The 24,816-nt window shown below is 41.0% G+C and overlaps 1 protein-coding gene and 1 long non-coding RNA gene across 3 annotated transcripts in view; one reads left to right on the top strand and one right to left on the bottom strand.

Moving 5' to 3' along the window:
* Nucleotides 1-24,816, top strand: part of DRC11 (dynein regulatory complex subunit 11) — an 86,235-nt gene that overhangs the window by 12,765 nt on the left and 48,654 nt on the right. For both annotated transcript variants that reach the window (XM_077918628.1, XM_028702907.2), the window contains exon 6: nt 9,300-9,505. In XM_077918628.1, coding sequence (XP_077774754.1) covers nt 9,300-9,505 — 206 coding nt within the window. The remainder of the gene's footprint in view (nt 1-9,299; nt 9,506-24,816) is intronic.
* LOC144325436 (uncharacterized) lies at nt 16,961-23,688 on the bottom strand. Its single transcript, XR_013390588.1, has 3 exons — nt 23,511-23,688; nt 22,620-22,735; nt 16,961-17,668 (listed from the first exon to the last, which is right to left on the bottom strand). It is a non-coding gene; the product is annotated as an uncharacterized LOC144325436 (long non-coding RNA).

The following is a 24,816-nucleotide window of genomic DNA, read 5'->3' as shown; positions in this document are numbered from 1 at the left end:
CTCCTTTAAACCATAGGCTGATGCCTTCCCATTGGTAGAGGAATGTGTCCTGCTAAATAATAATAATTTAATAAATTAATTAAATATTTATACCCTGCCATCAGGCTGGGTTTCCCCAGCCACTCTGGGCAGCTTACATCATATCTAAAAACATAATAAAAATATCAAGCATTAAAAACCTCCAGATACAGGGCTGCTTTCAGATATCCTCTAAAAGTTTTCTAATTCTTTATCTCCTTGACATCTGGAGGGAGGGCATTCCACAGGGAGGGCGCCACTGCCAAGAAGGCCCTCTGATGAACCAGGGAAGTGGACGCTAGTCTAGATATGCTAGATTTAAATCACTTACTGTCTTGCCAGTCAATTAATATCCAGTAAAGAGAATATGGGTGGGATTAATTCAGAATAAAAACGGCCTTTTCTTTTGTTATTCATATGTCTTTTGTTATTCATATGTCCTGGTTGTGATCCTCTTTTAAGATTATGTTCTCTTCCATGAACACTTGGGGAACCTGGTAGGTCTCATACACATTCATGTTGGTGTTCATGTGGGGTGGGGCAGCAGGTAGTGGTCAAGCCCCCTTTGATATATGATTGTAGCAGCATATTTTTTTATTACTATAAAATTATTTGCAGGGCTTGCTTTTCTTACACATTCAGAGTTAAATGAATTGCCCATGGTCCTCTGTTGTTTTAAACTTATCTTCAAACAAATACTGACATGTCTAGTAAGAATGACTAATTTTTCCTATGGGGGAGGAAGATATTCTCATCTGGGTTGCTTCTCCCGCTCTAGGAGGCCGGGCTATACAAATCAGGCCATCATTATTCCTTGTGTGGGAGAGAGCTCCCCCCACAGTTTTTCTGTCCTTGCTGCTCCAGGAGTCAGGGTCAAACTATTGTCAGCATCACCCTTGAGCCAGTGCCACCAACTGGACTCATCCACTTCAGCCCCGACTGGGCTAGGCGAGCTGGGTAGCACTTCCAGAGACCACCTTCTGCACAGGAACAGGTCAAAGTGCTGTGGACTCACAGCTTAGAGTTGTGAGCACCGGATTCACTCCAACAAGAAGACAGTCGTCGCACAGCAGAGTATAGCAGAGCATAAACGACTCGGAGAGCAGCTCTGTAGAATATATTCTTTTGTTCTATCTACAACTATAATACACAACTATGTACAGAGCTAAATGAGGTCTAAACGAAAATGCTGAACTGCACTGAGTGTCTGCAGCTGCTCTTAGCAGCAACCTTATCTATACACACAATCTCTCTCTAACACTCAGTCTCTCTCTCTCTCTCTCTCTCTCTCTCTCTCTCTCTTTGATGTGAGGCTGGAGCAGAATAAGTAGCGAGCAGAAACCGCCCCCTCCTCTCTGGAGAATCAGCAGAGAACATCAGCAGATTCTTGGAATGGGAGGGGTGAAATCTCCTCAACTATGTCCTCACCTTCCCCATTTCTTAATCTAGTTTTCCTCCATCTCTCACTTCACTTTTCTTCCTTGCTTCTCTCTCCCTTGTTAAAAGCCTGCATGGCTTTCTTGCTGTCATAATGAAGAAGCCATTTCCAGCCAGCCCAAGACCTTCAACACTCAAGAGCAGCCCTCAGCATGTAGGAGGGCCTTATTCCTTGCCAGTGGAGAGGAGAGACAAGTTTCAGATGGGTGGTGTTAGTTGCATGCAGGTCAGATATTTTGCTGTTAGCTCATGTACATGGAAACATGATTTCCTGTCTGCCTTTTGTGACATGCAGACAGTCTTAAAGTGGCTGCCCAGAAAAGATGCAACAATCCAAGTTCTGTTTCAAGTACAGGAAAAAGTCAGTCATAGAATCATAGAATCATAGAGTTGGAATAGACCACAAGGGCCATCGAGTCCAACCCCCTGCCAAGCAGGAAACACCATCAGAGCACTCCTGACATATGGTTGTCAAGCCTCCGCTTAAAGACCTCCAAAGAAGGAGACTCCACCACACTCCTTGGCAGCAAATTCCACTGTCGAACAGCTCTTACTGTCAGGAAGTTCTTCCTAATGTTTAGGTGGAATCTTCTTTCTTGTAGTTTGGATCCATTGCTCCGTGTCCGCTTCTCTGGAGCAGCAGAAAACAACCTTTCTCCCTCCTCTATATGACATCCTTTTATATATTTGAACATGGCTATCATATCACCCCTTAACTAACACAGCCATGGATGGCATTATACAAATTCTATTTTCTTAATCACTTTTAGAATGTACTTAAATGCAGCTTTTTCATGTGAAAGGACATAATTTGACCATCAGTAACTTTTTTTCTCTGTCTCTTTTAATGTGTATCATATATATATATATATATATATATATATATATATATATATATATATATATAATTACATGGCTTGGATAATGTATTTTATTTCCTCTTGTGCTTCAGCTAGTTAGAAAAGTAAATCTCTCCATAGAATGGCTCTCATTATAAATATAAACTCTGGTCAAAGAAATAATTAGATTCCTTATAGCAAAACTTCAAGCTCTATAAATAAGTAGAGCGTGAATATTCTTCAGCTCCTGCAAACGGGAAAATAAGATAGCTCAGGGGTGTCAGATGTCTGTTTCATTAAGCATATCTGAAAATGCCATTTTGGCTTTATTTATTTTCTGCAGTTATTCTCTAGAGTTCCTTGTTGTGTTACTGATCTCATTAATCCAAACTTTGACTACTTTACATCCTTTTTATACTCTAAAATAACCGTTGTTTATATATCTGCTGGTTTTTCATTTCACAAAAAAGTAGGATGCTCCCTAAAAAAACAAACTTGTGTCAAATAAACTGGCCCAGGACCTTTGGAATCGAGAGGACGTAGAGGAATGAAATTCTTGAGTAACCTGTTCCTTAAAGAAAGAGGAGGAGGAGGAGATTCACATTGCATTCCAAATTTAGGAATCTACTTATCCCCCAGCTGCACCGTGTTCAGGTGTGACAGCCAACCCCAGTCCTAAGCCCCTTTGCTCTGTATAGCTTAGCAGCACAGCCTGGAAAAGAAGAAAAAGTTATCCTTTACAAGGATAGAACATTATAAGACTTCTGATGCAGGCTAGCAAGGTTTTCCTTGTTGGTGTTAAACTGCAACACTTTGCAGGAATTGGGATTGTGTGTGTGTGAAATTAGATTTTTAAAAGTCCCATAGAGACAAGGCAGTTTTTGAGAGGGAGGAAGTGGGAAAAGGCACCTTTTTACTTTTCAGGAGATAAGCAATCACTAGGCATACAAGAAATATGGTTTTGTCTTATTGTACAGTGGTGCCTCGCAAGACGAAAAGAATCCGTTCCGCGATTCTTTTCGTCTAGCGGTTTTTTCGTCTTGCAAAGCAACCCCATTGGCGGCTAAGCGGATTAGCGCTATTAGCGATTTAGCGCTATTAGCGTCTTAGCGGGCTTAGCGGCTAAGCTGTTAAAAGGCTATTAACGGCTTTGCGGCTTTGAAAAGGGGGGGGGGCAAAAAAAAAAGGGCGAGACTGGCAAGACGCTTTCGTCTTGCGAAGCAAGCCCATAGGGAAATTCGTCTTGCGAAGCGCCTCTGCGACGGAAAACCCTTTCATCTTGCAGGTTTTTCGTCTTGCGAGGCATTTGTCTTGCGGGGCACCACTGTACTAGTGATATCGTGAAAGCAGCTTAAAAGACACAAAATTGGTAAAAGACATTCCACGAGTTCTAAATTATGCATTTTTCAAAAGTGAGCAAGAGGCTGCCACCATGCAAAAAAAGGAGCCCTATCTGTCAAAGGGGTAACACCTTTGGAATTGTGTGCATTTCCCCATGGGGATACCCATGTGGCCAGAGGCGTAGCTAGGCTCCCTTCTGCCCTTGGCCAGGAGCTGTTTCAGCGCCCACCTTGTCCCTTGCATTCCTCTGCCAAGGCACCCAGAGCAGCGGAGTGGCCCAGGGAGTGCCCAGGCAGGCAGGCGGGCTCCGAACCAGAGTGGAGAGGGGCGGTTTTTGTGCCTCCCTGGGCCTGCGCCCTTGGCAGGGGCCAAGCTGCCCAACCCCTAGGTATTCTCCTGCGTGTGGCAGGCCTGCTTTGAGCATGCACTATTTTATTAATCTCCCTTGAATGAGGGGATTACATTAGTAAAAGAGGTTTAACAGCATACCCAGAGCACACCTACAACGTTATCAAGAAGGCAGCTATTTCATTGCAACATTAGTGAATTTAGCAAGAACTCTTATTGTCATATTACATTGGTAAAATATTTCTTTATTACATTATTGAGCATCCTACATTCAGAACTGTTGCTCTGAGTTAATTACCAGCCAACCTGCAGATTCCTAGGGCCAACACCAGAGTTTATTTTTATTTTTCAGGTGAATCGAAACTGTGACCATCATGCATGAAATTCAACGAATTCCCATTTTTAAAACTGAAAATAAGGAGTTTTTTCGAGAACAAAGCATACTTTGTGACTGATGGGCTGGAATGGTTTGTTTCATGGACTAATGTCCACTTTTGCCTTATCAATTTAAACAACAGTTTAAGACAAAGCTCATCAAACATTAGATAAGCATTTTAAGTTAATGGGCCATATAGTCCTATCATTTGACAAACACGAGAAGTGCCTATTGCAGCCTATTTTTACAGAAACATCAATTATTAATAGGCATATTATTGCTGACAGAGGACCCAGCTAAATATGTGAATTTCGTTATCCTGTTTTGGGTCATTAACTGTAGGAAGCTTGTAAACATAATGGTTTCTATTCACATAGGAAACCTTCATTAAGATGTATTATTCTACTGCTGATACGACCATCACATACTACTAAATATGCAGCCTGCATCTGATACGTATAAATTTATTTTTAAATGAGTAACTGCTCATAGGGTGAGTTAACAAATTTGAAATTTGCACAACCAGGAAAAAGCTTGAACATAACATAACAATATGAGGCAATTCTAAAGGAAAAGCAAAGGTGCAATACCTCCCAGGTTTAGGAAATCTACATAATGGGTAGAGTGTAAAAGGATCAAGTGTTTGCTTTGGTTTGAATACCCGCAATCGCTTACGCACAGATTTTAGTAGGCGTTCTGAAGCTTGGGGCACAATTGAAAATGGCACAATGAAAGCAGGTTATTAAGAAGAAGGTGAAGAATTCAGTTCTAGGATTTCAAAAAGCCAATTTCATTTCACGTGGTACTTACAAATTCACTCATGCATCAAAACACATGGGAAAAGGCTAAGTTAAGGTGCCTGCTTAAGCTTCCATGTCATGTAAGAGGGAAACGCATTCTGCTGCCTCACATACTGTGCTCACTTCTAGTTTGGCCTCCACATTTCCATTTGATGCCTCAGCCACAGTCGTCTTGCTCTGTTGAATGGGAGCAACACTGATCAGTAGTAAAAATAAAATAAATTTGTAAGATACTTTTAAAATCTAACCCTTAAATTCTGACATTCAAAAGCAGGGAGGAACAGGTATCTCCAAGAACCTTGTTTGGAACCGTGGCAATAGAAGCTCAAAATGCCTGCTTCAATTTAGAGAAGGTACCAACAAGTTCAAAAGAATGCCAGGGTGCTTCATAAGCTATGTCTAAGGAACTATATAAGGCAACAATTTTTTCTTCAGAAAAGTGAATTCTTGTCTAAGTCAGGAGAATGGAAAGGACCACAATTCTGGTGAAACGGTGGCAGAAATTGAGGAGCATATTACAAATGCATGGAGACTAGGGAACCAAGTGAAAAAGTGATAAGAGAAGTTATTGGACTCACCAATGAATTAAAATCGATGTCACTAGGCCCAGAGAGCACCCATCCCAGAGTTCCAATAGGAATCAAAGGCGAAACTACTGGTTGTCTAACAAAAGCAAGCAACTTGTTAAATTGGCTTATGTTTTAGAGGATTTAAAAATAGCCAATGTAACGTAAATGTTTTTTTAAATATCAAGAGACAGATATGGACAGTTACAGGGCAGTTAGTTTATTGTCCTAGGGAATTTGGTGGTAAACATTATTAAATTTATCAAACATGCAATAAAACATTTCTTTCCGAGTAAGGATCAGCATCACTTTTGCAAAGGAAAATCCTGCCTCAAATTTAAGTCCTTTGAGAGTATCAGCAACCACGTGGATCCAGTAGACATATTTAGACTTTCAAAAAACTTTTAACAAACTCAAAGGTTCCTGAGCAAATTAACAGTATGTACTGGTAATTCGAGGATAGACTCATGGATTGCTAATCGGTCAAAGAACAGGAAGCAGCAGGAATAATGGAGAGATGGCATCTCCTTAACAGTGAAATGACTACATTAATTGATGACTTCCAGTTATTCTGGATACTGCGAATTTAAATTGGTTTTAAATAGCTCCCATAGCATTGCTCCAAACTGAGCAAATGGACAACTGAACACAGTACTATTTACTAGAAAGCAACAGCAGACGATTATTAGCTTCAGGCATTGCTGGCAGCTTTGGGAGCATGTTGGGCTAGATGGACTAGGCATGGGACAACTATTCCAAGCAGTAGCAACTGAATTTGCAAGCCCCCCCCCCCCCGAATGACTGGCAGTGGATTCAGGAGGAGCAAAACATACCACCGTTCTGCTCTGGTCCCTAAACTAGTCATCCATCTTCCTTCCCTAAAGCAAAAACTGCCCCGGGGGTGGGGGTAGAAGCAGCTAGGAAGAGGTAGTGGCAGTGCTCTGAATTTATTATGATGCCAGATTATTTGTACATAGAGTTTTTTGTGCCAAGTGCCTTTTCAACTATACTTCCTGTCACCAAAGTTCCCACTTGTGTGTCTGACATGAGGCCATCCTCCCTGTCATCTGTTATGGGATTTAGATTTGAGTGCAGCAGATATCGTTGAAATCCTATTCTCTGCTGTGGCATGGACAGTGCAGAAGTTGATTCTTGGGCACTGAGTGGAAGGGTGTTGGTGCTTTAGGTAAAGGTACCGCTGCCCATACGGGCCAGTCTTGCCAGACTCTAGGGTTGTGCGCTCATCTCACTCTATAGGCCGGGAGCCAGCGCTGTCCGCAGACACTTCCGGGTCACGTGGCCAGCGTGACAAGCTGCATCTGGCGAGCCAGCGCAGCACACGGAACGCCGTTTACCTTCCCGCTGGTAAGCGGTCCCTATTTATCTACTTGCACCCGGGGATGCTTTCGAACTGCTAGGTTGGCAGGCGCTGGGACCGAGCAGCGGGAGCGCACCCCGCCGCGGGGATTCGAACCGCCGACCTGACGATCGGCAAGTCTTAGGTGCTGAGGTTTTACCCACAGCGCCACCCGCGTCCCTCTAATGCTTTACCTCACCTCATTTGGGAATGTAATTTTAGTTGGTATGGTGGCTGGGAGTGAAATCTGAGCGAGTTTAATACTCAGGCTAAGGCCGCTCCTCCCCCAGGGAGTCCAGATGGGTCAGCAGAGGCTACATGGAACCATTTCAGAACTCTGGCTAGTGTGAAGTTGAGCACAGGATTCAACTATTAATTTTTCCAAAACATCTACAGTCACAGTAGTAGGTAAAAATGAACATCTATTCTTGAAATGTTGTAATAAAAGCAGCAAGAAGGCTGAGCTTTTGCTCCCTATGCTGGTTTACTTTTTCTTAGATGAAGCTATTAAAATAATGGGAAACATCTATAGTATTTTTTTATTAAAGCATTTTACTCTTTTAATTTTTATTTTATCCATTTTACCACAGTTCTCCCCCCTCAGGGGAAGTGGATTTTCTCACAGTCTCTTACCAGCTGCAAGAAAATGCCAGGAAGCAACTGACTAAACATTGCACATAAAATTTAAGTGAACAAATTAGAAACAATACTTCACTAATTAAACAGAACCAATGGGAAGTACAAACATTGGGAAATTCAATTTAAAAATCCTAGGCACCCTTCTGACATGGATAAACATTGTATTTGTTAAACAGCAGTCTTCTCACCCGCCTTTATGAAGCGTCCCATGACCCAGCACTTAAAGCCTTTTTCTACAGTATTGCTAATTGACAATGAAACATTCATAGTAATCCACTGTGTACATTTAGGGATGTTGTCTGTTTTATTTTTAAAGAAGCAGGTCTTTCCTGATGTTGAGAAAATTAAGTTAAGACTGGGAATAAATTGATCCAGCAGCATTTACTATGCATCCTTAGATGTATAGTACAGGCAGTTTACTACTGTTTTAATGTGGAAACTTGATACTGGACTCATTTCAGTCAATGTTGTATCAACCAGTTGTAGTTGCAAGCATCTAGGTGAAATTGATAGTAAAAATATCGGTAGGAGTAGTTCAAGGAGGGGGAGATGTGTCTTTTATGGTGATAATTGGTTGAAGTACCCTTTACTCATGAGAAACACCTCATCCATTTATGGAATGAAAATGTGACGATCACATGCTTAATCTGCACACTAATCAGACAATCTTCCATAGCAATCTGTGAATTAACTCTGATGACTTCAAGTGCTTATGGTGCTATCATAGACTATGAGAAACAATATCTGTTTAAAGTAAAAAATGTAATAGATGGTCCCACTCATAGCATAGTATTGAGAAAGGAAACGCTGTGTGGCAGCTTATCCACTCTCTGCAGCTGATCATCTGCAACTCTCTTGAGCTGAGTTAGCCATTGATCCATCTAGCTCAGCAGTGTCTACTCAGATGGTGGCAGCTCTCAAAAGTCACAGGCGCACTTTCTGCTGTGGTAGAACCTGCAAAGCATGCCTTCCTTCCACCACTCAGCAAAGAACATGGCTTGATTTACCACTGAGCCGTGCCATATAACTGATATCAATGTGGTTCACACATTCAGGCATTTTTTTGTAGCACTAGCCAGTGTCACACGAGTGATGTAGGCTATGACCTCATCCTAATCCAGATGCTAAAGATGAAAGGAGAAGTGGAATGAAGGAAATGGGCTATTATCCAAAACAAGACACATAAGTGAACATATTAAGACAAACTGGGAAATAACATTTGATTGTGACAGAACTTGAAATAATTGCCTCTGATATTAGTACAGTGGTACCTCTGTTTACGAACTTAACCCGTTCTGGAAATCCGTTCTTAAACCAAAACCGTTCTCAAACCGAGGCTTGCTTTCCCTAATGAGGCCTCCCGCCACCGGTGCCCTTCCACCATTCGGCTTCTGTTCTTAGACTGAGATAACGTTCGTAGACCGAGGTAAACTACTGGTTTTGCGGAAGTTCCTAACCTGAATCATTCGAAAACAGGGCTGTTTGTAAACGAAGGTACAGTTAACTGTTAACACTGTTAATAAAAGCAGGAATACAACATGGGACTGATTTTGATGTTTATTCCTGCTTCTTTTTTAGATTCCACCTCCTCATTTCCAAAAACCTAGCATTTCAATACTGCGTGCCCAGAAGGTGGATAATATAAGATGTGAACTTCAGGAGAAACATGAATTAGACTTCCAGAAAGCTCTAGTAAGCATCAAAGAGCGTGTGAAAGAAATTGAAGGTCCTGATATCAAAGAGAGCCTCCAGGACCAGATCCGCCAGTGGTTCATTGAATGCCGGTGAGGAACTAGCAGATTTATATATATTACCACAGCAAGTACACTTGTTATTTTATCTAATCCCATTGGAACTGCTTTTGTGCATTTAACGGTGTTGGAGAAACACTTGTTATTCACTTGTAGATTATTAGGCCGTCTCATTTCTTTGCGTCATTGTTACTTCATGAGCCTAGAGTTGCTCACCTTGTAGGAACTCTGGTTCAGAAATCTACAGCAGCAGATTGCTTTTTTGCTTTCGCACATGTGGATCTGCACTCCCTGCTTCCCTGCATAAAGGGGGATTTGGTGCAATCATCGCTTCCTAGCCCCCCACACTTGCTTATTTACAGGTTTCTAGTACTACTAAACTAGGTCCCTCCTTGCTGTCCTTCCTCTAGCAGGCGAAGGTCTTCTTGTTCCAACAGGCTTTGGGGAACTGGCTGCTTTTGATTAAATGGTTGGTGCTGTGCTTGTTTGTATTGTAATTGTTGGTGTGTTTAAACAGATTTAATTGTATTTTAATGATAGGTTTTTCTATATTTGTAGCAGTTCTTGTTCTCATCTGTGAGCTGCCTCGAGTCCTCTCAGGGAAAAATATGGGGTATAAATCAATATAAATACAGTCCTACCTTGATTTTCAAACGCCTAGTTCTCGAACGTTTTGGCTCCTGAACACCGCAAACCCGGAAGTGACTGTTCCTGTTTGCAAACTATTTTTGGAAATTAAATGTCTGACACGGCTTCTGGTTGAGTGCAGGAAGCTCCTGCGGCCAATCGGAAGCCATGCCTTGGTTTTTGATCGTTTTCTAATGTCAAACGGACTTCCGGAACGGATTCTGTTTGAGAACCAAGGTACGACTGTATAACAATACCTACGGTACAAAGATACAGTCTCCACCCACTTTCACTCCACCGGTCTTTGCCTCTCCACCCACATTGGCTAAAAGAAAGTTTGTCCTCGCCCCCCATGTGCTGAATGCAACACCGTGTTAGGGATTCTGAACTGCAGTCTGAATCTCAACTGCAAAAGTTACTATGATTAATTCTTCAAAATAGGTCAGTCTTCCCTGGTTCTGAAGAGTTAAGCATTAAGATGCTCCCATTGTAGTTAAAGCAACCCAAAGTTCTGTAGAATGTCGGGATTTAGATATATCTGAAGGGGAATCAAAACATTAATCAAGTAAACACTGGGCCTTTTGGAGAGCAACTCAGCCAGATTCACAATCAAGGCCTTAACCCATCCTGTGGCCTCTGGCTAGAACATATTAGTCTGAATTTCATGGAGGATTTATGTGTTTCTGAAGTGCCCTGGGGAACTCTAAATTGGCATTCCTGACCTAATAACAGAAGATCTAAGTAATAGTAGCTTTCATGTACATACTATGCATTATTCTGACAAATGTAGATTAATTTTTTAGATGGAGAAGAAAGAAATGCCCTTTCAGACTAGGTTTAAATGGATGGCGGGCCAAGTGCAATGTCAACAAGCTTTCAGAGGTTTGTGGAAAGCAGGAGTCAGATGGGGAGAGGAAGTGGAGGATGGAGACCAAAGAATGTTTTCCATAATAAAAGATAAAATAATAGTGCTTGTGTGCTGATGTGAATTCTGGATTTCTTTTCACCATACTTGTACATTCTTGTGTCCAAAGATAAATTTAATATTTAGTAAAAGTGCTTGATATTATCTGATTCAATCAGTCCATAGTTCAGAGAGTTTAATAATGTTTTCTTTTACCAAGTACTCGTTTTGTCTAGGAAATAAGCCCTTCTTCTTACTATAGCTTCACACTTCTGCAATTAAATCAAGTTTACTGTCTTTTTTCTTGTAGTGGTAATAAGATGTTTTTTAAAGTATGTAGCTTTGAGCTTTTTCTTTTGTATTTTCGCCTTCCCAATCCCACATCCCTCTCAAAGTATTTTTACTTTTACTTTTACTTTACTTCCCCTATAATTTCCCCCCTTATCCTTTCATGCTTCATTTGTGCCTTATTCTTCATTCCACCCTGCAATGGCCAGTTTCTTTCATCTCCTCTGCTGTTGTGCATTCACTTCTTCCCTCTGTAAGAGCTTTCCTCTATTACCACCTTAATTTCTAATCCTCCATGTCATTACTTGCCACCTTTTCTCTCCCTTTTCTCCTTCTCCTCTTCCCTCTCCTTTTATCTCACTTTCTAATTTCCTCAATACCTCCTCTAGCTCTTTCCTCTCAGAGAAGGGAAAACTTTCACTTCTCCCCCTCCCCCATGATATCTTGGCACCTTTACCCACAAAAGAAGGGATTCTTGGTTCAGGAATTGGTCCAACCCAGAGCTATGGCATAGTTTGGAGGTAGAGGCAGATAAGTGAGGAGGAAAACTAGGCAGTGCTTGAGAAATCCCTGTTCTGGGGAGCATTCTTAGTTCATGTGGTGTGGCTATGAAGCCCGGTGATCCTGGTGTCAGCAGTGATCATATTGAAGCACTTGCCAAACCTCCAGACTGAGAGTGGGCCCCCACTTGACTGAGAAACAAAGGAAAAGACTGTAGAAGTGTAGAGTTGGAAGGGATCCTGAGGGTCATCTAGTCCAGCTCCCTGAAATACAGGACTCTCAACTAAGGCACCCACGACAGAAGGCCACCCAACCTCTGCTTAAAAACCTCCAAGGAAGGAGAGTCCACAACCTCTTGTGGGAGCCTGTTCCACTGCTGAACAGCTCTTACTGTCAGAAAGTTCTTCTTGATGTTTCGTCGGAATCTCCTTTCTTGTAATTTGAAGCCATTGGTTTGGGTCCTGGCCTCCAGAGCAGGAGAAAACAAGATTGGTGGGGACAGCCATTCAGATATTTGAAAATGGCTGTCATACCTCCTCTCCATATCCTCTTATTCAGAATAAACACATCCAACTCCCTCAACCATTCCTCATAAGGCTTGATTTCCATATCCTTGATCTTCTTGGTTGCCTTCCTCTGTGTGTGTTCCAGCTTGTCAATATCCTCCTTAAGTTGTGTCACCCAGAACTGGACATTGTATTCCAGGTGTGATCTGACCAAGGCGGAATAGAGTGGTACTATTACTTCCCTTGATTGAGACTTTTCTTGATACAGCCTAGAATAGCCTTAGCTTTTGCTGCTGCATCACACTGTTGACTCACGTTAAGCCTGTGATCTACTAAGACTCCAAGATCTCTTTCACGTGTACTACTGGCAATCCAGGTGTCCCCCATCTTATATTTGTGCAGCTAGTTCTTCCTGCCTAAGTGCGGAACCTTACATTTGTCCCAATTGAAATTCATTTTGTTAGTTTTCATGTTGTCCCTCCTCAGATATATCCTGCTTGGTCTCCTTGCAGTCCATACATTTCAGATGGCTACAGCTGCACTGGTGTGGCTGGGTACCACTAGGAAATATAAATCGCCCCAGAGGCCCCTACAGTGACACTGAGCAGTCTTACATTTTGCAAACAGCTCAAGCCAAAAAGAGCAGTAGGCATCTAGCTTGCCCCACCCTACTGGGTGAGAAGCAATGTCCTTCGTATTTGAAGCAGGATGACTGATGACACATGAAGGCATATTTGAAGGAGACCCATTTTCACGTGGACATCCCAAAATCTGGAGTTGACACTGTTGGCTGTGCCACATATTGACCAGTAATCAGTCTAGCATATTCTTCATGGGCAATTTCTTAGCAGACAATTTGCGTGGAAAGTGTTCTCTGAATGTAGAAAGTTTGAAAATGATTGTATTATTAATCATTATAGGAAAAGAATAAATGCCTGGCTAGATAATGCATTTCTTGATTAATAGATAAGCAGTCAAAACAAATGGCTAAGCGTGTTGGTCCACTGAACAGAAGAGAAGTATTTTAGGGGGAGCAGAAGGAACAGACTGAAGGTTAGGAGAGCACTGTAAAGAATGAACACATTGAAGAGGGAAACATCTAAGAATTGCTTTGCAGGAAAATTTTACTCAATTTGAAACCTGAAAGATATATTCAATTGTTGTTAGTTTAATTGTATAACCCTTTTCATACCATTAGTGTGAATCATGTTTATTTCCAGAAAGAGGGTAGTTAAGCCCATATGTAGTCAATCTGTTTTATTGAGTGCTGTGGGATTTACAGGAGGCCAGAGACACTGATGTAGCTTCTGTGCAATGGCAAAAGTTGCCTACTTTAGTCTAGACATAAATATATGGGGTTTCCGACAGTAATGGAGGCAGCTTGGGGGCTTAGGAGAGGATCAGCCGGAAGCCCCAGTTTCTTACATTTTCTGTACTTGATTAAACAAATAGAAAAAGTTATTTTGCAGTCATATAGCCTGTTGAACTCCAGAGTCAAGCCACCAGATACAATATTTTTCCTATTGTACTAATGTTTACAAAATGTGAAATGCTGAGTTGTGTCACCACAACAGTTGTAAATAGTTTCTTGATTTTGCCATTCCATTAAGTGTTTGAAAATGATCACACGTCAATTTTTAAGCAAACCAGATTTTTACCTCCTGGACTAATATGCAGATTATAATACTGTTATCATTTGGATTTTTCACTTCTCTGAATTTTGTGACGTAGTTCTCAGCTCAAAAAATTGTACCAAAATGCATAAAAGCATGCATAGAAATGCATACATTAAGATTAAATGTGTAGTTAAATACAGTGGTACCTTTTAAGAACAGCTTAGTTTATGAGCAACTTGGATTAAAAATGCTGCAAACCTGGAAGTAGGTGTTTTGGTTTGTGAACTTTGCCTTGGAAGCAGAACATGTTTCGCTTCCTGTTGAGTGTGTTCCATTTGTAAATTGAGTCCCCTGCCGCTATGGGAAAGCATGCCTTGGTTTAAGAACGCTTTGGTTTAAGAACGGGCTTCCTTAACGGATTAAGTTCGTAAACCAAGGTACCACTGTATGTATTTTGTGATGGAGCACATAATTTATATGTAGGTATTTAAATATGAATTTTTCTATGCATTTTTTAAAAATCCAAAGATTTTTGGATGTGCAAACAGGACATCACTGTCTTATGAACAAACTCAAGTAAAACTGACATGGACCCGAAATAGGGTAAATGTCCATCCCTGGAGAAATCCAGGGCTGCCAGGTCACCTGAGGCTTCCACATGTGCTTTTTCCTGGAGTTGACATCCTTTGTTTACTCACTTGCTACAGTGCATCCAGACAATATCAGCCCATTGAATTCTGCTGTTTTCTGTGTTGACTCCTGTGGTTTTTCAGAACTCATTTCTTGTGTGAGCTGGGTGAATTGTATTACAATTGCAGCACCAGCTTGTCTAGTTGGGGCAGGCAAAGTAGTATTAAGGCCTTTAATTGCTGCTTTGCCTTTTATTAAACACTTCAAGTCTGCCCATTTTATTGCTTCCTGGTGAGTGTGGGTGGAGGTTTAAGTGATGAACAACTTGTAAATTGCCCCTTGAATAGTGTTAATTGCCACAACTTCGGTCTAGGGTTTGTTTTGTTTTGTTTGATTTGTGTGGGGGGAAAGCATTGATTATAGTTTTCATCTCTTCTTTTCTTTCTTTCTCTGTTTTTATAACATTGATTATACAACCACAACTTCAGCTGATAGGTGGTGCTTTTCCATGTTGTCAATGCTTAGCTAAGATTGTGTCTCATGTTTTGGGGAAGTTCCTGTAAAAAGTAGATCTATCCTGGAGACCTGTGCTGTTGGTTTAACCTGCAGATCTCTAAAGAAAACTTCTAAGCAAGTATTGCAATCACTAATTTTGCATTTTCTTTATTCGGCGCTGTAGTGAAACAGTACATATCCAGAGATGAACTGGGGTTGCCATAATTCTAGCCAACCTGGAACAGCAGCAACTAAAATCCTTTTCACGCATTCAATGCTGAATGCACAGAATGTGTGTGTGCCCCAGGAAGGGAATATTAAAGGCTAGATGGGTGTTCTCTAAACCTTTGGATCCAGGGAGGACCTCTTCAAGAGGGGCTGTACCACCACATCTTACAAGGCAGTAGATCCATCCAGTCAACCTTGTAGTGGACTTTCCCAGCCATGATGGGCAGAGATCATGAGGGCTATATGGTAGGGTAGGGGCTTCTGTAAAGGTGAAAAAAGGTGTGCTATTTTCATTCCTATCTCCTGACGCATCCATGTATTGTGTGGGAAAAGGTGTTGTTTTTACTTTGAAGCACAGAGCCCTGCAGCCCTAGATCCCTGATCTGGCTAATTCTCTCTCCCAGTTTCCAGTTTTGTCCCTTTTTCAACTGACACTTCAACATTCCATATATCTTGGAAGCTCACAGAACCTCTGTAGAACAAATTACCAGCCTTCAAGTCACATTTGCAAGCATCTTTGTAATGCAGCGTTGGTCTGCCAGGGGGCCTGGTGCCTGAAGCCAGATCTGTGTAGAGCGTGTCCTTGTGGATCCTGCCATCTTCTATTCTATGGACATGACCAAGCCAGCTAGATGTCACTGGGACAGGAGTGCAAACATGTTGGGAATGTGGGCTTGGGAGGGCTCATCTGTGTTTGAAGCTGTCTTGAAATGTGATGCCCCAAATCTTCATGATGTGGAAGGTGTTGCCCATGGCTCACTTCCCATTAAGCAGCGTGCTCAACACACAAGCCTGGTAGACCTTCATCTTGATATTGGATATTTATGTTCACATTATTTGGAGAGGCAAGCTGTTTCCGTAGCTGCCTTGCCAGTACACTTGTGCAACTCAGCAATGGTGAAGAGGTTGCTGGTTATGGTGCAGCCCAGGTAGACAGAATCATCTATCACCTCAAATGTGTGATCACCAACGCTGATGTGTGGAGTGTTGGTGGCGTCCTGACCCAGGACACTGGCCTTCGTCAGGCTGATGGTAAGTCCAAACTCCCTGCAGGCTTGGGTAAAACAGCTGATGAGTCTTTGTATAGCTACCTTGGAGTGCGCTGTCAAGGCTGCATCGTCAGCAAACAACATCTGTATGTGCATGTCTGATTACAGTAGGAATTGCGTTTCAGAGTAATGGCACCACTATGCTAAAAGTCTTTGCTTGTCCGTGGGACAATCAGGAGAGGTGCTTTGGATGATCTTGAGTGTACAGTCGTACCTCGGAAATTGAACGCCTTGCTACTTGAATGTTTTGGCTCCCGAACGCCGCAAACCCATAAGTAACTGTTCCAGTTTGTGAACATTTTTTGGAAGCCAAACATCTGACGCAGTTTACACAGCTTTCGATTGAGTGCAAGAAGCTCCCGCAGCCAGTTGGAAACCGCGCCTTGGTTTTCAAACGTTTTCAGAAATTGAACGGACTTCCAGAACAGATTCCATTCAAGAACCAAGGTATGACTGTATAAGGGACAAAGTGATAAGGCAACCTGGTCCTAAGCTATTTTGGCTCTGTGTACTGCATAAGAGCCAGCTCCTAGGGGCCAAGGTCTCTTCACCCTCCCAATAAAATATTTGAGGAGGCCAGTTCCCCCCGCCCCCAGTTGATGGTATTTAAATGGTATGGGAGAGCCCCGTCATGTGATTGTAGGGTGGGGCTTACCTGCCCCCCATATTTTATTCAAGTTGGCACCCCTGATTTACTGACAGTAGGACATGGAACTTAGTTCAGTAGTGCACTGGGTATGCAGAGCTTTCAGCACCAATGTAGCGTACTGATGCAGAACCTTTCCAACCAGAAGCCCATCTTCAGAATTCTGCACTCAGTGCAATCAACCTAAAGAGCAATAGCCCAATCTGAAGGTTACCAGACCAAACAATCTCTGTCCATGAATGGTCATAGCTGGCAGACCACATGCTTCTGCATACCTAGGGAGTCCCCCAACTATACAGAAACCTTACCTTATTTTAGGGATCCCTGCTTTGACTCCAAATCAGGCAGTTGAGCTTGCTATTTGAGGAAACAGACATGGTAACTACATGGATAAAAACACAAAGCTGTCGGTTTCTCTTTTGCAAATATGAAAAGTGGGAGCTAATGAGATTGGCATCCCAAGGCACTGTAATGTGTTTTTTGGACTGCAAAGCTAACAGAGTTTTTCAATTAGCAGCACTGATAAATGGGCTCTCCGCATTAGACTAGGGCTAGCTTCTAATTGAAGACATCTGGTTTATTTCTCTTCATCATCTTTCACACTTCAGAAGTCACAGAAAGCACGCCAAGGTTCTGGCCAATTTGTATCAGCTTATGCTTTGTATTAGGAATCTGGAAGGTATTTGATCTTCACTGTCCAGCATCCCTGAAAAATAAATAAATTAAAGATTACATTTCTGTATAACTAAACTGATAGTCTAGTTTCTCTTTTCTCCTAAGCATAATGGTTTATTTAGAGCAGGCCCCAGAAACAAGATAGTGTGAAACCATTGTAACTGCTTTTGTATATATGCTATTTATTCCATTCTTGTTCGAATAAAATCATTATTACCATGAATGAAACTTAATAGTTCTCTTAACATGCAGCGTAATGTTCTGATACAATAATGTCTAGTGTGTGCTAAAAATTAAGGATAGGAACAACAGTCATCTAATTTTTTTTTTAATGGTAAATTGCCTTCTCCGATTTCTTTAGTAGAAAATGCACTTGTAACCCTCCTTAATCAAAGTGCCTTCTCAAGCGTAACAGTAATGTCATTAGCACAACACTGACATGAGGCTAAAAAATGCCTTGCACAATTCAAAATATTGATTATAAAAGATTTAATCCAGGCATAAATTACAGTCACTTGTAAGCATAGACAATCTAGAGGCATAAATGATTCTTCAAAAACGTCAGAAAGGAAACCATTTAGAACAGAAGTACGCAGCAGCTTTCAGGAGAATCAACATAGCAAAATAGCTTATTGTTACTGGCTGTGAGGTAAATAAATTCTTGGTTTCATCCATATTTTCTAAATAAACTGTGTTTGCTGTGCTGGGAATTTGTGGGTGGGGGGGGATTCTTATAGGATGCCATTAGAATTGAATTAATGTTTTAAGTTAGTTTAGTTCACATATCATATTAAGCCAAACTTCGAATTCTGGTAAAATTGCTTACGACCTGCATTAAAATATAGGCTGGACTTCCTGGCACAAAAATAATTTTTCAGTGGGCTGAGTGAAGGCTATGTGTTAGTGACTGAAAAGCAAAGAAATCCCAAACTGCACAGTTCTTATCATTTCATCACAATGTTGTGTTCTTGTAAAAAAGGAAGGAAGGATCTAACATAGCCAGTTTTGATTGGTTTTTTTCAGTGCTTAGGCTTATAGTTCGTACATTATTTGTGTGAGGTAGTCAGAGGTGTGATTCGTGACAGAAACATTTATGACCCTATTTCTGACCCTGTCCTTGGAGGCCACTGCAAGCAAGCACCCCTGGCAGCTTCTCCATCAAATGCCCATAGTCCATAACTCAGTGAAATTATGCACTCGAATTTCCTGCATTTGGGGAAATCGCAGGGATCAGCACATAATTGCAGCTGAAGTTCTGATCCCTGGCATCTTACCTCTGGCAGCAGTAGCCAATGATCTAGGTCAGTATAAGACGGCTTTCTGTGTTCATAGCATAGCTTAGCATGCAAATCTTTCATACCTTATGAACACTCCACAAAATGTGGAAAAGCGAGAAGTTTGAGAGGATTTTCTGAGCACATTTCCTTTTGGTTGGCTTCTGGAGAGGCCAGCTGCTGTTCATTTGAGCCTGCCTTCTCCAGTTGTTGATATCCCCAATATCCCTTTCTTACTTGATAACACCAGACTGAAATCTTAACTGCTGCACTTTTTGGTTGTCCATCTCGGGAATGGTTTGGATGTGTCAGATGCTTTCTTAAGTCGGTTCTTTAGTGAATGACAGAATTTCAGAAATTTCTAGTCTCTTGCAGTTTAATAGTGCAGGCATGTAGAATTTTTTTCCTTTTTCAGTGTTTCAGAAGCCAGATCTGAAACACATCACCATAACTAGGATGCTTTTATAACTTACAGATACTGGGTTTCTCCATTTGTTCCACACTTCCTCCTCTTCCATGTAAGGGGCAAAGCAGACAATGATATCACAGGCCAGGGGTGAACCTCTCTCTCAGTTTGAGTGCAATTGCCATGTGTGCCCATTCAAAATCAGCAGCAGAGATTATGAGGTCTGGAAGCAGTGATTTAAGCCATGAAGCAATAAATTGTGCAGAATCCTTCTCTTCCGCTCCCTCTTCAAAAAACCCCAAAAATGTAGAAAATCAAAATAGGAGAATTAATTTGCATCTTCAGACTTGTTGCATATGTCTCTCTTTTCATTCTTTGATCTTTTTGTCATGGATTTGGTTTAATTCTTTTGTTGCCGTACAGGCAGCCTCCTGCTTACACAGGGGTTACCTTCGGAGGTACCGTGTCTGTCGGGGAAATCATGTAAAATTGAAACCCATTGGAAAGCTGCAAACATCCCGTCCCACCCCCAGCCTGCCCCCATTCTGCCCTTTTAGTGACGTTTCAGTGATGTCTTTATGACGTTTCTGGGTCACTTCCGGGTTCGGCCTGATGCGCTTACACATGGTTGCGCACGTACTGAACATGCGTAAATCGGGGGGGGGGGGGGGCTGCCTGTAGTTTCTGTTAAAGAGTCAAGCCCCGTGTTGAGTTCTGCCAACTTCGTTTCCATTGGGAGCATTAGCTCTTTCCAAGTGTTTTCAATAAGCTCCTTTCTGGCTTCTTCTTGTGCTGCAAACTCTACTCTTTAGATATTCTTACCATTTTCTTTCTCCAAAGAGGAAGAGGCCTCTCGAGGGCAGTGCCATCTTCGCTGCCGCCTACATTAATGTCCTTGAATACATTAGTGTTTTTTGAATAAAATCTTTTCTTTTCAGCTTTTAGGAATCCTTTTGCTCAGCCCTCTCTTTTCTTCAAGGTTTGGGGTTTTCTTAGACAGCAGGGGGCTTTCATTCCAAGCTGTTTTTCTGGGTTTTGGAGCACAGCTTCGAGTTTAAGCAGCCCTCTTCTTTCCTTCATGGCCGTGCCCCCGAGTCTCGGCCTTTATCAGTCTTCTCCAAGGATTCACTGTTCTGTATTAAGGCTGCAGCCCTAGACTTACAACTCGGGCGGACATTGCATTGAATACAGTGGGACTTATTTTTCTGAGCAGACGCAGGTTTTTGTGGACCCTGGGCCCTTCTGAAGCATCTCTTGGGGAGGATTTTGTTGCTCAAACATTCACTGCTATAACAATCCCTCTTTCCCAAACCGTTTTTATTATGTAATAAAATTATGCAATAAAAACAAAAATAAATAAAATTTGCCTCATAACTGGTTATAAAGAATGACTAAGAGGTGGGATTTTGAAACACAGAGCCCATTACTCCCCAGAAAGATTGACTGTGCTTCTTACATTGCACAGTAATTTTTCATGTCTTGTTTCATAACAAATCTAACATTCCTTATAATCTTGAAAATGAGTGCAGCTATCCTTATTCTCAGAAGAACTATTTTTTATTATCTTGACAGAGCCCTTTAGGCAATTAGGGAGAGGAGTTATGGTGAGAGGGAGAAGGGAGCAGTGCACATAAAGCCATGCAGAAATATAGAGATTAGGTAGTACACAGTTGAGTCTATTACTAGGGAAATGTTTAGGTTAGAGTTGTACTGGCATAAATCTCCATCAGTACAGCACTTTGAAGGATACAGAGAGTAAGTTTTAAATTGAGAATGATTTGCAAAAAGGTGGGCAGGGAGAAGTCTGTTAGCGTTATTTGGGGTGTACAGTGTACAGCTCCTTTGTGTATTTTGACACAATTAATTCACTGCGTATCTTAACTAAAATAATTTGGAATTCTTGGCTGTCTTTAGGGCATTTTTTGCCAATTGCACTTGAGGGTCCAGGTAAATAATATGCTTTAAAAAAACACACACACACACATTTAACTCAGTTCTAACCAAATTTCCAAGTAACTCATAAGCAGAATGAAACAGCTACATACAGGTAAGGGAGGGGAAGTATTTGGAGGGAAATATAGCATACCAGCTTATTTCACAGAGTGAAGACCACTCCATGTAAACATTGGAAATTTGTTTTACAAAACTGTGAATATGTACATCTTACACACAGCGTTCCTCATATCTTTACCCAAAAGAGTCTCTGTTATTCTATCTCACTGTGCTTTTCAATTTATAAAAGAGTGTGTTTTGAAATATTTTTTATATATGCTTGTGGCAGAGCCAGACATTCACTCATGGGGAACTCTGTTGCCTCCCATTATTTGAAATATTTTATAGCTCCATCTTATTTGCCCTCAACTGCTGTTTAATACTTTCCTCCCTCCCCACTCCTTGCTGTCAAATATTCCTTCCCTCCACCCCAATCTTGTCCCTCTGACACATACTGTAAAACGCTTCAAGAAGCATCTATTTCTGCGCACTGAACCTTGCAGAAGCTGGCCTTATCTATGTCAGACTTTGTGTGGCAGAAATCCTGGCTTAGGCTGCAACCCCAAGAAGTGCTTTTCTTCTAGGAAAAAAGGTACCAGTACTCCAGAAAGAAAGCACGGATCCTAACCATGTCTTCTCAGAAATAAGTCTCATTTACCAGTATTTCCGTGGGAATTCCTCCCAGGTAAGTGAGGTTAAGATGGCAGCTTTAGCCACCAAGGCTGCTTGCACACAATCATTTGCTCGGTTTTTATTATGTTTCCATGATGGTTAATTTCAGCAATATATTTGAGCTTTCACATTATTTAAATGCTGCTTTGTAAATATAGCAAAATATAGTGCAGGTTTAGTGTTCATGTGAAAGCTCAAATATAATGGGAAATTAATGTTAGGGAAACATTGGGAAAATGTATATGAATACAGCCGTGAAAAATCACAGGTAATCACAGCTCCCTGACATATATTTATATAATGCAAGTATTTACAAACCTCTATTTGCCATATTCACATTGACTTTATAATTGTATTCATGAAGCATCCTGGATGTGAAAATATAATGTGTGAACTGAGAGTACTTTGTAACAATTCAAGGGATTTCCAACTTTTCCGTGAGTTGCACGCTGTTGCACCTTTTACTGTGTACCGTATTTTATTGTTAGCCATATTGGGCATCCACACAGAAAGGCAAGATACACATTTAACAAATTAATAATAAATAAGACCAGTGTTGAATTTTCAGAACCTTTCTTACATATTACAAATTCTTTCAGTGAACCCCCCCCCCCTTTCCACAAAGAGATCCTACATACAATTTTTAGAGTTCAATTCAACATGCGCTGCAGCCAAACACCCAGGATTGAGTATTGCTTGGGTTCCCTCTTTTTAGTCCAGGGATCACCAGGGGTGGTACTTCAGCAGCACCTTCCTATTGGACAAAGAGGAGGAAGGGCCAGTAAATTAAGTTGTTTTGCCTGTATTATTATTATTATTATTATTATTATTATTATTATTATTACAAATAATCATATTTTAATTATTTTTTATGTATTGCCTTTATTTGTGACTCACTATGTTAAATGCTTGCAAGTGACTTACAGTTATAAAAGCATACAGAATGCAAATTTTTACAATAACTTCAAAAAAGGAAATGAACGTTACTGACTAAAAGTGGTCATCTTGCAATAACAACAAAAAAAGGATGAATACAAGCCGTACCCTTCCATAAGGACATATATACATAGTTTTACCTGTATACCACCTTTCCATAATTCAAAGCATACTCAAGGTAGCTTACAACAGGAAAAAACCTCATAATTTCAAACATAACAAAAATAGTTGTAAACCATAAATAAAACATCAAAAAGTACACAACCAAATTGAACAATTTCCATGTACATCATAATCAAAAATAAAGATACATAAATTAGTATAAAATAACAGCAACAACCCCACCCCAGCAAAAGCCCCTAAACAGCACCCCAGCCCAAGTTTGTTCAGCAGCTTTAGCTTTTGTAGCTGGAGTCTGTCAGGTGGGCAAAGGCTAGCAAGGCAGGGAGCAGGTCTTCTCTTCCAGGCCTCACAGCCAAGGTGCCCTCTGGCTACCTTGAGTCAAGGCTGTGAAAAGTATTCCCAACGCCCTCCAGTTGTACTGGCAATTAAGGTAATTAGGTCTGCCTGTCTGCAAGCCAATATGTACATACCTGCGTTTTCTGCATTCTGCAAGCCACACTGTAGAGGTCCATATGTTTATTGGATCAGAGGTTATGGGAGCAATACAGCTTTAGAACTGCCAGACTTGTGCCACCTCACAACTTGATTGAACCTGGGATGTTTGCCACAACCAAGTTTCATGCGTGTTTCCATTGTAAGGTGGCTGCAATGATGAAAGGGGCATACCAATCTAATTTTAGAAGCATTCTTTCTCTTCAAAGTCTTCCAGGCACCAGAAAGAGTTTCAGAACTATGCTCTAATTGGAGACTTTAGTATGATTAGAGACTTCCTTGCAATTCAGTGCTGGGTATTTTTTAAAAACTGGGAAAGCTCTTTGTAGCTGAAGTACTCTTAAAATAATTTAAGTTCATCATAATACTATAATTTATAATGAGAATATTTTTTGTTCATTTGCTTTAATTAACTGTGACATAGTTCTTTGTTATACTACTCACTTTTCTTTGGCGTAGATTTTCAAAAAATACTTGAATGTTGTTACAAATTCAGTTCTTTTGAGACAGTTCTTCAGTTCTTCAGTTCTTTTATAATTGTAAACGTGTTTGCTTACAGGTGAGTCCCAAGGAATACAGTAGGTCTTATGTGTCAAAGTAGTCGTAGGAGTAAAAAACGAAAGGATTGTATCCAACTAAGTTATATATAAGTAGACCCATTAAAATGAATGACTCAAAATCAATCATGCCTGAATAGGACTAGTATTGGATGCCACCCAAAGAGGGAGAAAGTGATTATTTTGAATGCTTTCAGTTAATCTGCTACATCCCAACATAGGCTAAAAGTGAGCTAGAACTATGGCTAAAAGATATTCGGATTCTTGCTTATGTGAACATAAGAAATTATTTCAGAAAGTCAGTATTGAATTGACTGCCTTTGGAACAATTCTGGCTTCTCCGAACATTTAAACCCTAATGATCACTGTCTCTTATGTGCTATTCTGGGGGAATGGCTATGCAGTACCAGGACTCCTGCAGACCAGAGGAAATTGTGGATCAGTGTCCCTGGCATTATCTACATTGGGTAATGTTGTATAAAACTCCTTTTAAGGTGGAACCTTTTGGAGAGTAATGGTTCCCAAATTTTCCCTTTAACACTAAGATAGTAAATGAGCATCATAGGGAGTACGTGTATGAACCATGGAAATATGAGAAGTTTCTTTGGCCCTCCAAAACTGTCCTGAGTTAAACCATTAATAAGTTGGCCTTGTTGTTGTTGTTGTTGTTGTTGTTGTTGTTGTTGTTCTTGTTTAGTCATGTCCAACTCTTCGTGACCCCATGGAC

Source organism: Podarcis muralis, chromosome 1, assembly GCF_964188315.1.
Source record: "Podarcis muralis chromosome 1, rPodMur119.hap1.1, whole genome shotgun sequence".
NCBI classification, from domain to species: Eukaryota; Metazoa; Chordata; class Lepidosauria; order Squamata; family Lacertidae; genus Podarcis; species Podarcis muralis.
The sequence above is the reverse complement of the archived record's forward strand: the minus strand, read 5'-3'. Positions and strand labels throughout refer to the sequence as shown.